This window comes from Eptesicus fuscus, chromosome 1, assembly GCF_027574615.1.
Source record: "Eptesicus fuscus isolate TK198812 chromosome 1, DD_ASM_mEF_20220401, whole genome shotgun sequence".
Classification (NCBI taxonomy): domain Eukaryota; kingdom Metazoa; phylum Chordata; class Mammalia; order Chiroptera; family Vespertilionidae; genus Eptesicus; species Eptesicus fuscus.
In genome coordinates, this window is record NC_072473.1 from 108,103,730 (window position 1) to 108,122,306 (window position 18,577).

Sequence of the window (18,577 nt, forward strand, 5' to 3'; positions counted from 1 at the left end):
ACGAAAGGTGGGTCCCCAGACTAAGCCTTCGGGGTTCCTGGATGCCCTCCAGCGATCCTTAAGTACCTACTCAGGGGAATAGAAGCTTTCTAGCAACGAGTTCTCGCGAGCAGAGCTGTCTCTTGGCCGGGCATATTGCTGTTCCCTTTCCATCCAATTGGATCCGTCAAAAGCAATTTTATGAAGAGGATGTTACAAAGAGGCGCAGGGTGTCATATAAGAAACTAGCCCAGGGATGAAATGGGAACAGAGTGAAGTTTTTGAGTGACCAGGCAGGAAGAGATTCAGGGTTTTGTTGGTTTGTTTGTTTTGTTTTGTTTTCCCCTTGATCGCGTCCAGGAAAGGAGACCGGTATGTGAGCTGTGTGGGTAAATTCAGAGAGGACCCATAGCACACGGGCAGGTACCAGTCGTCACACCTTTGCAGACATATATGTTACCACCTATGTGACCTCGGAGATTGCACTAAGGACATTTGGATGTTTTTAGACATGAGCATTGCAGGAGTCTATAGTTCTAACCTCATCACCATTTCTCTCTGGCATTTGCTATGGTTCCTGGGACATGCTATTCAGTCCGCTGAAGCCTCAAGCCTCAGTGCCCTCATCTGTATTCAGGGCATAATACTAGTACCCACCTCCTAACATTGGTTGAGGGCTAACTGGCTTAGAACAGCACCTGGCACTTAGCATGCTGAACATGATAACTGTCCTTCATTATTAATGCAGACCAGATTCCTGATGGCCTGCCCTGTGCAGTGTATTTTTCTCATGAGAAAGCCACTTGGAATGCATTGCATGATGAGGTTCATGGTGATGTTGGCTGAACTACACATACCTGAAGTGGAGAAGAATGAGGGATTGATGAGTTGCTGCCTTTGCAAGGCATGGCTCTCCCTAAGATGCCGGTGATTGAAGGTGACTGAGGGTTACTCAAAGCTAGGTTAACTTCCAGGTTTGCTCACCTCTATTGTAAATATTGCTCCCTCGTATTTTTTCTTTGGCTTAGCTATATTCAGAGACACAAGAAAATTGTTACTAGACTAGGAGTGAAGATACAGGCCACCAGATGTATATGGGTTCGTTTAAGGGAAGAGATTCTTAGCCCTGGGTCCAGGAATTCTAGAAAAGAGCTGTTCAGTAGAACTTCCTGCAACAGTGTCTACTGAGCATTTGAAATGTGAACAATATGAATAGGAAATTGATTTTTATATTTAAATAATTTAAACTTAAACTGCCACATGGGACTATTGTCTACCATATTGGACAGAACAATTCTAGAGGATCTTGAAGTTTTAGTGAACTTTTTGAAACTGGATGTAGAATTTGAAGTGCTATGTGTATTTTTCTAGGAAGTGAGTCCATTGCTTTCATCAGATTTTCAGAACCACTGAAAATATTACAATCTGCTACTTTAGAGCTTTGCTGAAAAGCAAGCAATTAAGGGAGATAAGAATGCCCTGTTAACCACTGCTCTTTCTCCTTTCTCATTTGACCTTTCCTCAGCTTTAGATCCTCCACCCAAGAAATATACAAAGAAACAAATTGGGAGTCTGAGACTTTAGGCCCAGATACATTGGACACTGCGGGAAGGGGGCAATGGCTGTTGCCCTGGGTTGTGCAATCCAGGCCTCCTTGAATCAGGGCTCAGTGTTTCAAGAATATGATACTGACTCTGAAGTCTTCCGTCAGCGCTTTAGGCAGTTCCAGTACAAAGAAGCAGCCGGGCCTCATGAAGCTTTCAACAAACTTTGGGAGCTTTGCTGTCAATGGCTGAAGCCAAAGCTGCGTTCTAAGGAGCAAATCCTGGAGCTTCTAGTGTTGGAGCAATTTCTAACAATTTTGCCCACAGAGATAGAGACCTGGGTGAGGGAACATTGCCCAGATAATAGAGAAAGAGTTGTATCACTGATAGAAGACTTACAGAGAGAACTTGAGATACCAGAGCCACAGGTAAGAAAAGAATTTGGGATCTGGGTAATTATTCTAAAAGAAGTAGCAGACACATCTGGTACTAGATCAGTCATTTTGTCTTTTTGTCCCAGGACCTCCCTGCAGTGATTTTTATATTTTCCTTTTGTTGGAATCAGCAAATGGGTCAGTGATTCTCAATTATTAAACCAAACTCTTTAAATATTTGGTCGTGTCCCTTTTACTGTCCTATAGATAGTATAATCTACTTATATACACAAAATCAAAACCATCATATAATAAGTGCTCTGTGGTTTGTGAGCCAAAAACAGCCCAAGGTCTGTTTTTATACAGCCCATGAGCTAATAACGGTTGTTACTTTTTCAAAGTGTTGTTTTTAAAAAAAGAATAGGCAACAGACCAACATAACCCAGAAAGCCTAAAATATTTACTATCTGGTTCTTTCCAAAAAGGTCTGCCAACCATAAGCCAAGTAGGGTTTAGAAGTAATATAAAAGAAAAGGAACATAGTGTCTTATAAACTAATGGGCATTTCAGCATTCACATGTCTGGACTTGAGCATACTAGAAGACCTCATGAAGTTGTCAGATGCTTGCCTCACTGCACAGACTTGCTGTGAAGGCAACAAGCAGAAATTCAGACCAATATAACTCAAACACTATAAATGGTGTTGCTGCTGGTCATGTGATTTTCCAAAATGACAAACAACTTTGGTTAATCTGAACAATTAGTATAGTATTTCTTTGATTTTCAAATTATTGCTTTCCTAGAAAAGTTAAGTCAAGCTAACATTTGCAAAAATATTTTGTGATTATATGACCAACAAGGTGAGGTTCTTGACAGATTCTTTTTACCTATATGAATATTTGAGGGGGACACTCCAAAGTTGGTAAGGACCTGGAACAATTCTGCACTGAGGGCATTATCTATACTCCCATCTCTGCCCATTAACATCAGTGATGAGAGAACCATGGATCGGCTGCCTCCTGCACACCCCCCTACTGGGGATCGAGCCTGCAACCCGGGCATGTGCCCTTGACTGGAATCAAACCCAGGACCCTTCATTCCACAGGCCAATGCTCTACATACTGAGCCAAACCGGCTAGGGCTATTGGGTTGATTCTTGTATGTGCCTTTACCAGGCATCAAACCCGCAACCTTTGTGTATTGGGACAACACTCTAACTGAGCTACCTTACATTATCTATATACTCCCATCTCTGCCCACTAAATTCTGATAGCTACCACCTACTACAATATCTAAAATAACTCCTGGGGGTGGTGGCCCTACCCTCTTTCAGAACCACCTAATAAAACCTGCTTGGGGCTTGCTATAGCTGAGCACAGGACAGCATCTTTGGAGAAGGGAGGAAGTGCTTCTAGTTAGGCATTAGTGGCACTGAAGTCTTGTGTGTTGATGGGATTCTGTGGTTAGCCTGAATGAACAGGATTCTTCCAAAGTTTCCTGACCCTAGGATAGAATAGTTTATAGTTTCCCTTCCTTTCTGTGTCTCCTTGTTTGGCTTACCACATGAAATTTTGTCTTCATGCAGTCTAATCCTGCATTGCCAGTATGATAGGCACCAGCCAAAGGTGGTTCTTGAGCACTAGAAATTTGGCTAGTCCAAATTGGGATATGCTGTAAGTATAAAATGCATACCACATTCTGAAGACTTAAGGTGAAAAATAAAGTAGGTGAAATATATTATTAATAATTCTTCATACTGATTACATTATGAAATTGTGTTATTTTATATATGTATATTTTGTTAATGCATATTATATTATTATTTCTTTTATTTTTTTTCATATGACCACTGGAAAATTTAAAATGACTTTGTTGGCTTGCATTATATTGCTCCTGGGCACTGATGGTCTAGATATTAGAGTGATGGGTTCTGGCATTTCCCCCAGATTGACAGGCAGGAAATACTCTTGGAAGACCTCGCAGCAGTTGGAATGGCAGACATACCACCAAACATCCACGTGGAAGTACCCCCACTCCAAGCACTGGGACCTGTCCCCGAGGCCCCGGTCGCAGATGCGTGGATCCCACAGGAGCTGAGCTACGGTGCTGCTGGGGAAGGCCAGTCCTTTCTGGACCCTGGTAAGCCAAAGATTTTATTTCCTTTCCTTGATTTCTTTTTGAGAACTCAGGAGCTATCCAGGGTTTGGTTTGGTTAGAAACACGGAATAAGGGATGAAAATGGATAAAGAGTAAGTGTGGAAACGTCTCTCTGAGAATAGCTAGCCACAAAACACGTTAGATTAACCTGGATTCAAGAAGTTTATTTTTCACTTTTTTTAGTGCAATAAACATAATCATATATTAACTTCTTAACCATTTTTGCATGTACATTTCAGTGGTAATGAATATATTTATAATGTTGCAAAACCATCACCACTACCCATGTCTACAACTGTTTTCATCTGTAAAACTGAAACTTTGTACCCATTTACACAATAACTGCTCATTTCCACCTCCCCCCAACCCCTGAACGACCATTTAAATTTTTGTCTCTAAGAATTTGACTACTGTATGTACCTCATATAAATGGAATCATATAGTGTTTGTCTTTTAGAGACTGTCTCATTCACTTAGTGTAATGTCCTCAAGGTTCATTCATGTTGTAGTATATGTCAGAATTTCTATTCTTTTAAAAGTTGGATAATATTCTATTGTGCATATATGTTATATTTAATATATCCATTTTTTCATAAATGTATATTAGGTTGCTCTTATGTTTTAGCTGTCATGAGCAATGCTTCCCTGAGTAGGGGTGTAAATCTCTTTGAGACCCTGCCTTTACTTCTTTTGGGTATATAACCAGAAGTGGAATTGCTTGATTATATGATTATTCTATTTTTAAACTTTTGAGGAACCAGCATACTGTTTTCCACAGTGGATGTACCATTTTACATTCCCACTAACAGTGCACAAGCTTTGCAATTTCTCCACATCCTTGCTAACACTTGTTATTTTCTGATTGTTGGTTTTTTTTTTTTATAATAGCATTCCTAATGGGTGTTAGGTGGTATCTCATTGTAGTTTTTTTTTTTTTAATCCTCACTTGAGGATATGTTTTTTATTGACTTTTAGAGAGAGAGAGGAGAAAGAGAGAAACATCAATGTGAGAAACATCAATCAGTTGCCTTCCTTACACGCCCTGACCAGGTATCAAACTCACAACCTAGGTATGTGCCCTATCTGGGAATTGAACCTGCAAACTTTTAGTGTATGGGACAATGCTCCAACCAACTGAGCCACCTGGCCAGGGCTAATTGTAGTTTTGACTTGCGTTTTCTAAATGATTCGTGACATTGAACATCTTTTCATGTGATTTTTGACCAGGAATATATCTTCTTCTTCTTCTTTTTTTTTTTTTTTACCAGTCTGGATGAACACACTTTATTTAGTTTTTGTTGTTTTACATTTTTATTGAATTTATTGTGACATTGGTTAATATAATTATATAGGTTTCAAGTGTACAATTCTTAAGACATCATCTTTACATTGTATTGTGTGTACAACCAAAAGTCAAGTCTCCTTCCATCACCATTTATCTGCCCTTTACCCTCTTCTACTCTCCCCATCCCCCTTTCCTTCTGGTAATCACCATACTATTGTCTGTGTCTGTGAGTTTTTGGGGTGTTTTTTTGTTTGTTTTTTTGTTTTTTACTTAAAAATGTCTATTCAGTCCTTTGCACATTTTTTAATTGGGTTGTTTGGCTTTCTTTGTTGAATTTTAAAGTTCTCTTAGTATGGGTATTAATTCCTTATCAAATACTAGAGGCCCGGTGTACGAAATTCATGCACGGGGGGGGTGTCCCTCAGCCCAGCCTGCACCCTCTCCAATCTTGGATCCCTCTCACAATCCAGTACTGCTGGCTCCCAACTACTTGCCTGCCTGCCCTCCCCTGCAGGCCTGGTCACACCTAACAACCCTCCCCTGTAGGGCTGGTCCCCCCACAACTGCTCTCCCCTGCAGGCCTGGGTCCCCCCACAACTGCTCTCCCCTGCAGGCCTGGTCCCTCCCAACTGCCCTCCCCTGCTGGCCTGGTCCCTCCCAACTGCCCTCCCCTGCTGGCCTGATCCCTCCCAACTGCCCTCCCCTGCTGGCCATCTTGTGGTGGCGATCTTGTGTCCACATGGGGGCAGCCATCTTGACCACATGGGGGCAGCCATCTTGTGTGTTGAGTGATGGTCAATTTGCATATTACTCTTTTATTAGATAGGATAGAGGCCTGGTGCATGGGTGGGGGCCAGCTTGTTTGCCCTGAAGGGTGTCCTGGATCAGGGTGGGGGTTCCCTTGGGGCATGGGGCGGCCTGGGTGAGGGGCCTGTGGTGGTTTGCAGGCCGGCCACGCCCCCCAGTGACCCAAGCGGAGGCTCTGGTATCTGGGATTTATTTATCTTCCATAATTGAAACTTTGTAGCCTTCAGCAGAGGCCTGGGCTGGCCAGGGTGTGCAGGAAGCTTGGCTTCCTCCATTGCCAGGGAAACCCAAGCCTCCTGCTTGCTCTGTGGCCACAGCCATCTTGGTTGGGTTAATTTGCATACTTGTTCCTGATTAGCTGGTGGGCGTGGCTTGTGGGTATAGTGGAGATACAGTCAATTTGCATATTATTCTTTTATTAGATAGGATATGATTTGTAAATACTTTTTGCATTCTGTGGTCTTTTTTACTCTGTTGACACTGTCTTTAGATGAACAAATGTTTAAATTTTTCATGAAGTACTGTGTCTACTTTTCCTTTTATTGCCTGTGCTTTTCTTGTCATATCCAAGAAAACATTGCCAAATGAAATGCCATTAAACTTTTGCCTTATGTTCTTCTAAGGTCTTACTTTTAGGTCTTTGATCCATATTGAGCTAATTTTTGCATATGGTGTTAGGTAAAGGTACAACTTTGTTTATTTATTTTTGTGTGTGCGTGCATATTCAGTTTTTCCAGCATCATTTCTTGGAAAGGTTGTCTTTTCTCCATATGATGATCTTGGTATCTTTGTTAAAAGTCATTTGACCATATATTTGATGGTTTCCTTCTGGGCTCTCTATTCTAATACATTTGTCTGTATGTCTGTCTTTATGTCAGTACCAAACTATTTAGATTACTGTAACTTTGTAGTAAATTTTTGAAATCAGAAAATGTGAGTCCTCTAACTTTGTTCTTTCTTTTCAATATTGTTTTGTCTATTTGAGGTCCCCGGAGGTTCCATATGAATTTTAAAAGGGGCTTTTCTTATTCTGCAAAAAATGTCATTTGGATTTTGATAGATTACATTGACCCTATAGACCATTTTGGATAGTGTTAACATCTTAACAATATTAAATCTTCTAATCCATGAATGTGGAATGTATTTCCATGTATGTATTCTTTAATTTCTCTTACCAATGTTTTATAATTTTCATTGTACATTTTTCATCTACTTGTTTAAATTAGTTCCTAAGTGTTTTATTCTTTTTGATGCTGTTATAAATTGAATTGTTTTCTTAATTTCCAGAATTGTTCATTGTTAGTGTATAGCAATGCAACTAATTTTTGCATGTTCATTTTGTATCCTATTATGTTGCTGAATTCATTAGAACAGTTTTTAAATAGAATCTTTAGGATTTCCATTAGATCATATAATCTACTAATAGAGATTATTTTACTTCTCCCTTTACATTTTGAGTGCCTTTTACTTCTTTTTCTTGCCTAATTGCTCTGCCTACAACTTCCAGTACTGAGTTTAATAGAAGTGGCCAAAGTGGGCATCCTTACCTTCTACCTAACTTTAAAGAAAAAGCTTTCAGTCTTTCACAATTGAGTATGATGTTCCCTGTGTTTTTTTCATATATGCCTTTTATTATGTGGAGGTAATGTCCTTCTGTTCCTATTTTGTTGAACGTTTTTTATCATTAAAGGATGTTGAATTTTGTTTAATGCTTTTTCTGCATCAATAGAGATGATCATGTGGGTTTTTTTCATTATGTTAATGTGTGCATTACACGGATTGATTTTCATATGTTGAAACATCTTTATATTGCAGGAACAAATGCAACTTGTTTATGGTGTATGATCATTTCTTATTTTCAATTACAGTTGACATACAATATTATATTAGTTTCAAGACATTATATAACTTAGCAAGTGTTCATCCTGATAAATATCATACCTATCTGACATAATATTATTAGAATATTGACTATATTCCCTATGCTGTACTTTACATCACAGTGACTATTCTGTAACAACCAATTTGTACTTCTTAATCCCTTCACCTTTTTCACCCATCTTCCCAGCCTCCCTCCCATCTGGCAACCATCAAAATGTTCTCTGTGTCTATGAGTCTATTTCTGTTCTGTTTATTCATTTCTTTTATTTTTTACATTCAGTTTTTGATAGATATGTGTTTATTGCTATTTTATTGTTCATATTTTGATCTTTTAAAAAATTCTTCTTTTTAAAGAAGACCCTTTAACATTTCATGTAATACTGGTTTGGTGGTGATGAACTCCTTTAGCTTTTTCTTGTCTAGAAAGCTCTATATATGTCCTTTGATTCTAAATGATAGCTTTCCAGGTAGACTAATCTTGGTTGTAGGTCTTTGCTTTTCATCACTGAATATTTATTGCCAATCCCTTCTAGCCTTGCAAAGTTTCTGTTGATAAATCAGCTGACAGTTTTATGGGAGCTCCCTTGTAGGTAACTAACTGCTTTTACCTTGCTGCTTTTAAGATTCTCTCTTTGTCTTTAACCTTTTGCATTTTAAGTATGATGTGTCTTGGTGTGGGCCTATTTGGGTTCATCTTGTTTCTGACTCTCTGTGCTTACTGGACTTGTATATCTATTTCCTTCACCAGGTTAGGAAAGTTTTCTGTCATTATTCTTTCAAATAGGCTTTCAATTTCTTGCTGTCTCTCTTCTTCTGGCACCCCCATGATGCAAATGTTGATACCTTGAAATTGTCCCAGAGTCTCTTTACACTATCTTCATTTTTTGGATTCTTGTTTTCTTTTCTTGCTGTTCTGATTGGGTGTTTTTTTGCTTCCTTATAATTCCAAATCACTGATTTGATTCTTGGCTTCGTCTACTGTTGACTCCCTGTAAATTATTCTTCATTTCAGGTAGTGTATCCTTCATTTATAATGTGATAACTACAGATTTAAAGGTCATGTGCAGGAGACAACCAATTGATGTGTCTCTCTCACTATAGTATCTTTTTCAAGCTTTGATACCATGGTAATGCTGGCCTCACAGAATGAGTTAGGAAGTGTTTCTGCCTCTGATTTTTTTTTTAATTTCAGAAGCATTGGTATTAGTTCTTCTCTAAATATTTAATGGAATCCATCAGAGAAGTCATTAGGTCCATTTTCATTACGGATTAAAAATCTCCTTGCTAATTCTAGGTATATTGAGATTTTTGCTTCTTTATGATTTAGTCTTGGTAGGTTTTGTGTTTATAATTGTCCATTTCATTTGGTTATCAAACTTGCTGACATACTATTTTTCATAGTACTCTCTTATAATTCTTTTTAGTTATGTAAAATCATTGGTAATGCCCCTACTTTCACGTTTATTTTAGTGATTTGAGCCTTCTCTCTTTTTTCTTAGTCCATTTAGCTAAAGGTTTGTCAACTTTGTTGATTTTTTTTAAAAAACCAGCTTTTGGTTTCATTGATTTTTTTTTCTAGTCTCTATTTTATTTATCTCTACTCAATCATTAATGTTTCCTTCTTTCTGCCAGCTTTGGGATTAGTTCTTTTTTTTCTTTTCTTCGTTCCATAAATTGTGAAATTATGTTGTTTTGGGGTCTTTCTTATTTATTAATATAAGTATTTATATACAGGGTGGGGCAAAAGTAGGTTTATAGTTGTGAGTTCATGAAACAGTTTATTCTTGTATTAGTATTTATTAATTTTTGAAGTATTTTCCATATGAACTATAAACCTGTTTTTGCTCCATCCTGTATAGCTATAAATTTCCCCCTTAGGCCGAAACCGGTTTGGCTCAGTGGATAGAGCGTCGGCCTGCGGACTGAAAGGTCCCAGGTTCGATTCCGGGCAAGGGCATGTACAATGGTTGCGGGCATATCCCCGGTAGGGGGTGTGCAGGAGGCAGCTGATCGATGTTTCTCTCTCATCGATGTTTCTAGCTCTCTATCCCTCTCCCTTCCTCTCTGTAAAAAATCAATAAAATATATTTTAAAAAAAAAATTTCCCCCTTAGCACTGCATTCATTGTGCCCCATAAGTTTGGATATGTTGTGTTTTCATTTTCATTTATCTCTAAGTATTTTCTAATTTCCCTTGTGATTCCTTCTTTGACCCATGGGTAGTTTAAAACTATGTTATTTATTTTTCACATATTTGTCAATTTCCCCATTTTCTTTCTGTTATTGTTTTCTAACTTCATCCTGTTGTGGTATATCTCTTTTGAAATCAATTGAGAGTTATTTGTGCTCTAACATATGGTCTACACTGAGTGGCCAGATTATTATGATCTCTGAACGCATAATAATCTGGCCACTCAGTATATATATATATATATATATTAGAGGCCCGGTGCATGAATTTGTGCATGGTTGGGGTCCGGCAGCCTGGCCAGGGGGAGGGGACATGGGCGGTTGGCTGGCCTGCCTGCTGGTCGAACTCCTGGTCGAGGGGATAATTTGCATATTAACCTTTTATTATATAGGATATACATTGAGTGGCCAGATTATTATGCATTCAGAGATCATAATAATCTGGCCACTCAGTGATATCCTAGATATATAGGGTATCCCCAAAAATGTATATACACACTTTGAATAATTATAAAGGCAGTGTTAATTAAAATACATTTTATTTTTTAAATTGAACTGTCAGCTGTAAAAGTGTGTGTACATTTTTTGGGATATGCTGTATATTACCAATGGGGAGGAACCTCTATCATTTTGCTATTTTTTTTCTATATGTCTTATAGCTTTTTTGTTCCTTACTTTCTACATTACTTCTTTTGGGTTTAGTTGATTGTTTTATATCAAAATGCTTAAATTTCTTTATCATTTATTTTTGCATTTATTGTATCGCTGTTTTCTTTTAATCTGTAATCAAAGTGGTTTCCATGGAGATTACACTTAACATCCTAAAGTTATGTTCTAATTTGAATTTATAACATCTTAATTACAATAACATCCAACAACTCCACTTTTTTACAGCTCCATCCCTACTCAGTTGTTGATGTCACAAAATTACATTTTTATAGAATATGTGCCCCAAAACAAACAAATAATTATTTTAAATGCATTATTCTCTTAAATTATATAGAAAGGAAAATGGTGAGTTACAAATAAGTTACCATAATACTACACTTAGACTATTAATTGTGTTTTTAAAAATATATTAGTCATTTAAATCATGTAGAAAACAAAAAGTGGAATTATAAATCATTGTTACAATAATACTAGATTTTATAATTGTCTACCTATTTACCTTAATTGAGATATTTATTTCTTCATGTGGCTTCAAGTTACTGTCTAGTGTCCTTTTTATTTCATCCTGCAGGACTCACTTGAGCATTTTTTCACATCAGGTCTAGAGGTAATGAACATCCTCAGCTTTTGTTTATCTGGGAATGCCTTAATTTCTCCTTCACTTTTGAAGGACAGTTATGCTAGATATAGGATACGATTCTTGGTTGACAGTTAATTTATTTTAGTACTTTGAATATGTCAGCCCACTGCTTTCTGACCTCCAAAGTTTCTGATGAGAAATCTACATATTTTCTTATTAAGGCTCCATTGTATGTAATGAGTTTCTTCTCTCAGCTGCTTTCAAGATTCTCTCTGTCTTTGACTTTTCAGAGTTTGATTATAACATACCTTGGTGTGTGAGTCTCTAAGTTCATCTTACTTGGAGTCTGTTGAACTAATTAAATGTTTGTATTCATGTCTTTCTTCAAATCTGGGAACTTTTCAGCCATTATATCTTCAAATATTAGCTAGTAATATTATATCTAATTATAAATCTTTCTGCATATGCATTTCCATTCCCCATGTTAATTCGCTTAGCAACAGTGCTAGGTAGGAAGATCACATGTAATGCTGAGAAATACTACTGCTCTTGATTTTAATACTTTCCAAAGCACAGGAAAGTCTAGTATATTTAACATGTGAAAGATAGAATGAATTTAAAAAGTAAAATATTGCCCTAGCTGGTTTGGCTCAGTGGAGAGAGCGTCGGCCTGCGGACCCAAGGGTCCTAGGTTCAATTCTGGTCAAGGGCACATGCCTAGGTTGCGGGCTCGGTCCAACGTGCAGGAGGCAGCCAATCAATGATTCCTTCTCATCATTGATGTTTCTATCTCTCTCTTCCTCTCCCTTCCTCTCTGAAATAAATAAAAATATTTTAAAAACTAAAAAGTAAAATATACCAATTAGGAGTAGAGGAAACTACCTCTTTCTCATCACTCTTAAAGTGATATATTATGCTTTTCAAAATGATGTAGCACTTACTATTCCATAATTTAAACATTAATTCTACTTTTACTGCTTTTTTAATAAAAGTGAAAACATAATGGATATATGACATGAAGCACATCCTATTTTAGGCTGAGTGGAAAGAACAGCTTGCTGGCAGAGTGGAAGAATAAATTTTAAACTAATGGAAATAAGTCAAATGATTTTATATTAAAGTTTGGAATATACTCTCTATAAGCAAAAAGTAAAGATGTTGGTATATATGAAATGGAAATACACACACACACACACACACACACACACACACACACTTCTTTATCCATTCATCTGTCAATGGACACTTAAGTTTTTTCCATATCTTGGCTATTGTAAATAATGCTGTACTGAATGTAAGGGGTGCCTATATATTTCCAAATTAGTGTTTTCATAATCTTCAGATAAGTACCCAGAAGAGGAATTGCTGGTCCATCTCTTTACTTTCATTCTATTTGTATCTTTGAATCTAACGTGTGTCTCCTGTAGACAGCATATAGTTGGATTTTTAAATCCCTGCCTTTTGATTGAGTTGTTTAATATGGATTATTAAACAACATTTAATCTTGTTTTGATATAATGTTCTAAAATTTAAATCTCCATCAAACTAGCTTACTAATGTTATTTTAATAATGCTAATATGTAAAGATCATTCTGCATTTAGATATCAAATCATCAGTTTCCAACCCACATGTTACTGCACACCATGTTACTGCACATCAATATTCTTTGACAGAGCTGAGGAAGGCAAAGAAGGGGTGTAGAAAAGAGGATTTGAGCTACAGGGGCTCTCAATGAGGAGAAGGGTGGTAGGATGTAAGGGGAACAACAATAATAGAAACATCTCCTGTTCTTCGATTTACAGTGAGAAACACTATTTGATGGATATTTGGGTTAATTTCAAGAGAATCCACTTCTAGACTTCAGTTGAAACAAACAAAAACTGCTTTTTTAAATATATATATATATATATTATTGAGTTTCTACAGAGAGGAAGGGAGAGGCATAGAGAGCTAGAAACATCAATCAGCCACCTCCTGCACACACCCCACTGGGGTACATGCCCTTGACCGAGATCGAACCCGGGACCCCCCAGTCCGCAGGCCGACGCTCTATCCACTGAGCCAAACCGGCCAGGGCAAACAAAAACTGCTTTTGCTGGTTGTCAACCTACTCAATTTCCTTTTAAAAAAAATCCTTACCCAAGGATATTTTTCCGTTGATTTTAAGAGCATGGAAGAGAGAGGGAAAGACAGAGAGAAATATCATCTGTTGCCTCCTGCACGAGCCCTGACCAGGGCCTCAGGCCAGGGAGGAGCCTGCAACCAAGGTGTGTGCCCTTGACTGGAATCGAACCCGGGACCATTCAGTCCATAGGCCAACACTCTATCCACTGAGCCAAACCGGCTAGGGCTCAATTTCCATTTTAATTTGAAAATCTCAACTGAAATTATTTCAGTAAACAGTTTTATAACTCCTACTTTTACCTCTCTTCACTTGGTACTCAGTAGTAGCATTTCTGTTTTAATATGCCAAAACTTTATGAAGATTTACTTCATATTTTGGCTCTAACCTAATTAAATCTATATCAAAATAGATTCAGAAGTAATTTAGGACACTGATTTCAGCATAGAATCGATTCCCTCTCCTTCCATAGACTAGAGGAGAATAGTTTTGAATTGAGCAAAAAGGATGTTATCTCCTTTCTGTTTTCTTCTTTTAAAAGACTCTTTCACAAGATTCCAGTGAAATAATAGTAATTAAGGTAGAAGTAGATATTAAGTGGCTATATGTCCAAGATATCAGCCTGAACTCTGGAAAAACCATTAATAACACAAACAATTATGCTTTTTACCTTTCTAATGGCCAGGATACTCAATACCAAAGCTTGATGTGAGCTTTCCATTGGAGCATAGAGAAGAAGCATGGGTGAAGGAGCTACAAGATTCCAAAGAAATTAAACAATTACTTGAATCCAAGATAGGTAAGTAATTGTTCATTGATACTAGAGAAGAAAGAAAAGAAAAATTCATCCTTAATCAGGGTAAAGAGTTTTGGCTTCCATTTAGTAATTTCTATATCCCTACTGATGGTTTACTATAACTCTTCATTTTCTTCATGTTCTTTTCTCAGTGGGACACAGTGACATCTGCAGTTTCTGTTTCCTTCTCCTAGGTTTTGAGATCGGGATAGATAATGAAGAAGATACTTCAAAGCAGAAAAAACTGGAAAATATGTACCCATTTCTTGTTACTTTAGAGGAGAATGCTAATCATGGTCCCATTTTGCAAAAAGATTATGTACAGTTAGAAAATCAATGGGAAAAACCCCCAGAGGATTTACAGACAGATTTGACAAAACTTGTAGATCATCAGAATCCCTCTATAGGAGAGAAGCCTGAGAGCTCTAGCTTGGAAGAACCTCTCAACCCTAGAACCCATAAGAAAAAGAGTCCAGGAGACAAACCTCACAAATGTTCTCAGTGTGGAAAATGTTTTGCCCGGAAGTCACAACTTACAGGGCACCAGAGAATTCATTCAGGAGAGGAACCTCATAAATGCCCTGAATGTGGAAAGAGATTCCTTCGTAGTTCAGACCTTTATAGACACCAACGACTTCATACAGGGGAGAGACCCTATGAATGTACTGTGTGTAAAAAGCGATTCACTCGGCGCTCACACCTTATAGGGCACCAGAGAACCCATTCTGAAGAAGAGACTTATAAATGCCTTGAGTGTGGGAAAAGCTTTTGTCATGGATCAAGTCTTAAAAGACATCTGAAAACTCATTCGGGTGAAAAACCTCATAGATGTCACAATTGTGGGAAAAGTTTTAGTAGACTGACAGCTCTTACTTTGCACCAGAGAACTCATACAGAAGAGAGACCTTTTAAATGTAATTATTGTGGGAAAAGCTTTAGACAGAGACCAAGCCTTGTTATTCATTTAAGAATTCATACAGGGGAGAAGCCATACAAATGTAGTCATTGTTCTAAAAGTTTCAGACAGAGAGCAGGCCTTATTATGCACCAAGTCACTCACTTTAGAGGACTTCTTTAATAATTATGAAAGGAAACAGGTCATGCAAAAATTGGCACTAACTCAAAAAAATCTTAACTTGAAGCAGTCTGTTTGTCTTGGAAGAATCTTTTTTGTTTGAGCTTATAAGAACAGATTTTCTTTCTTTTACTATTAAAAAACCTATCTTCCATGGCATGTGAATTCTAGAGTATCCACCTACTCTTGCAACTCTTACAACTTTACTAGATTTGATGTATTCTATCTTTACAACTCTTACTTTTTAATGAAAATGTTTGTGTCCCAAGCCAACCGTATCATAGATGAAAGCATAAAACATATAGGGTAGGGTCAATATAATGGATAACCATGTCTATCTGATATATAGCAGCATCATAATTATTCTTCTGTCATTATTAAAGGTGGTTATATTAGTTTAAAGCTTTATTTGTGTTCCAAGTGGCAAGAAAGGAGACAGTGTATTTTGTTCAAAGAATAAAAATGTGTCAGGAACATATGGATAAAGAGGATTTCATTTGCCTCATAAGAACTGGGTTATTTCCATAGAATTTTTTTATGTTTAAGAAATTAAGATTTTAACCTTTTTGAATTTTGCAAAATTTGCTAATCTGCTTATTTGGCTGTTTGAGGTAATGCACTTAGAGCTGTTAATTTAATGGTTTATTTTGTTCAGAGAATGAGTAAACTCTAGATGGAAGAATCCATTCGACAGTTGAAGTCATACAATTAAAACCTGATTCAAATTAGATTGACTGAGGAGCCAGTGTCCATTGCTTTTTAATATATATATATTGATTTCAGAGAGGAAGGGAGAGGGAGAGAGAGATAGAAACATCAATGATGAGAAAGACTCATTGATCGGCTGCCTCCTGCACACCCCACACTGGAGGATTGAGCCTGCAACCCAGGCATGTGCCCTGACCAGGAATTGAACCATGACCTCCTGATTCATAGGTCTACGCTCAGTCACTGAGCTTCCTAGCCAGGCAGTGTCCATTGCGTTTTACTATCCTTTGGTATTCAAACATTACTCATTCTTTAATTCAATGTCTCCCTAAGTGTGTGTCATAGAACACTTAGTTCTGTAAGATATTTTGCAAATAAGGTTGGGAATCCCTGCTGTTTCCCTTTTCTAGATTCATAGTGCACATCAGCATATGAGAATCTCTGACAGGTCCTTCAGTAAAGGCAGAAAAAGCAACTCTGTTGGCTCAATGTTTTGACCATAGAACCCTTTTTCATGTACACCCAAGCAATAACCCACAGAACTAGTATTCTGCAAATATCTCTTGGAACACATGCCTTTAACATATATTTCTATAGTTATCAATATAGTCTTATTACTCCCAAGCCTAGTTATCTCCAGTCATTTGAAGGGTGTTATGAAAAATTCTTTACACATATGTTTTTATGTAATACACACATAAACATACACACATATTTTAAGGAGGTGAGGCTCACTCAGATACTTTGTAAGTTGCTCAGTGATTCTCAACCTCTTTGAATTTTACATATAATCATACACACATTGCTACTTATATAAATGTTCTCATATAATCATAGTAATGACTCAAACTCCTATAGCAAGGGAAGAATTCTTTGTCAGTTAAAGCTGTTAATACATGAAAATATTCAGCCTAGTTCCTTGTTATAAAATACAAAAAATAGGACATTCAAGTATTTTTCCCTTTATGAAGATACCAGTCATCCTTTCCTTAAACTAGAATTAGGGAAAGTATATTTTTTTCTATTCCACTGAACGTCTTAGAAGTTATATTTAAGTATTTTGGGGGTATCTACTTTGTGCCTAACTAGTCCTGTTCTAGGCTTAATGGAAACTAGGAAACAAATTAATTCATGGATCAGGTTCATAAAGAGTATAATATCTTTAATTAAACAAGAGTTGGGAAACAAATGGAGAACAATGCAAGAGAGTTTGTATTAAGTGCCAAATCATATCAAGTGCTAAAGCTAGGATGTGTCTTTATTGTCACCCCAGTCCCTGTATGACGCTGCTATAAATGTGGGATTAAAAATTGAGATCCTAGTAGCAATAAAATGTAACATGGGAGGAGTCTGAATGTAGAGATGAAAAACACTGAATGTAATGGCTTCTCTTTTCTCTCTTGTGGAATTGCATTCCAACCAGAATAGTGCCTTAGAATGAATGTGCCCAACTGCTCTGTATCTATGCAATATTTTAATAAAGTGGAAATATATATATGCTCTTTCTGCTTCAATCACATTAACTAATTGTTTGCACAACTTAGAGCTGCTTCCATGAGCAGTGGCAACAGGCACCACAATTGACTCCTGCCCCTAAGCTGGAATCACTTTACTCTCTGCATTTAATACAGTCAATTTTAGCTAGTAAGGTTAGTTGTAGTCATAATGTGAGCTACATCCTCCTCCTCAGCTATATCATAAACACACCTAACTGGATTTTACAGGGTAGAGAACATCCATTATTTATTTTGAGGCACTGAATCAAGAAATACGTGAAATAGTTATTGGAAAAAGAGATCATAGAACATTGTATGAGTGTCCCTAATTTTACTTCACAAAAGTAAGGGCAAAATACAGTACAAAAAATACAGTACCTACCTATCTTGTAATCAGTATGAGGAGCAAAAACAGTACTCACCTTATAAGTACTATGAAGATTAAATGAAATATATTTTGTTCAGGCCCTACACAGTGTAAGCTTTCAATGAATATCCAGCATATTGTGTTTTATTTTTTGTTGTTTAATGATAAAAGCATTTAAGGCTATGGACTTTCCTATAAATATGGCTTTGGTCACATTCCATAGTTTTTATATATAATGTTTGTATTAATCAGGATTCTCCAGAGAAACAGAAGCCAATATATATATATATATAAAGAGGTTTGTTATAGGAATTGACTCATGTTGTTATGAAGATTGAGAAGTCCCATAATCTACCATCTGCAAGCTGAAGAAAAAGGAAAGGTAATGGTGTCCTTCAGTCCAAAGGCTGAAGACCTGAGAACCAGGGGATCCGATGGTGTAACTAAGCCAAAGTACTGAGACCTGGGCAGGGGGATGTAAATCATGAAATCTGAAAGCCAAAGAACCAGGAGATCTGATATCTGAGGGCAACAAAAGATGTAGGTC

The 18,577-nt window shown here is 37.2% G+C and overlaps 1 protein-coding gene across 1 annotated transcript; it reads left to right on the top strand.

Annotated features, from left to right (window-relative positions):
• The first annotated feature begins 1,597 nt into the window (after nucleotides 1-1,597).
• Nucleotides 1,598-17,649, top strand: ZNF449 (zinc finger protein 449). Its single transcript, XM_008161391.3, has 4 exons — nucleotides 1,598-1,951; nucleotides 3,844-4,036; nucleotides 14,274-14,387; nucleotides 14,579-17,649. The coding sequence occupies exons 1-4, from the start codon at nucleotides 1,598-1,600 to the stop codon at nucleotides 15,460-15,462; spliced, it is 1,545 nt and encodes a 514-aa protein (XP_008159613.1). The 3' UTR covers nucleotides 15,463-17,649.
• The last annotated feature ends 928 nt before the right edge of the window (nucleotides 17,650-18,577 follow it).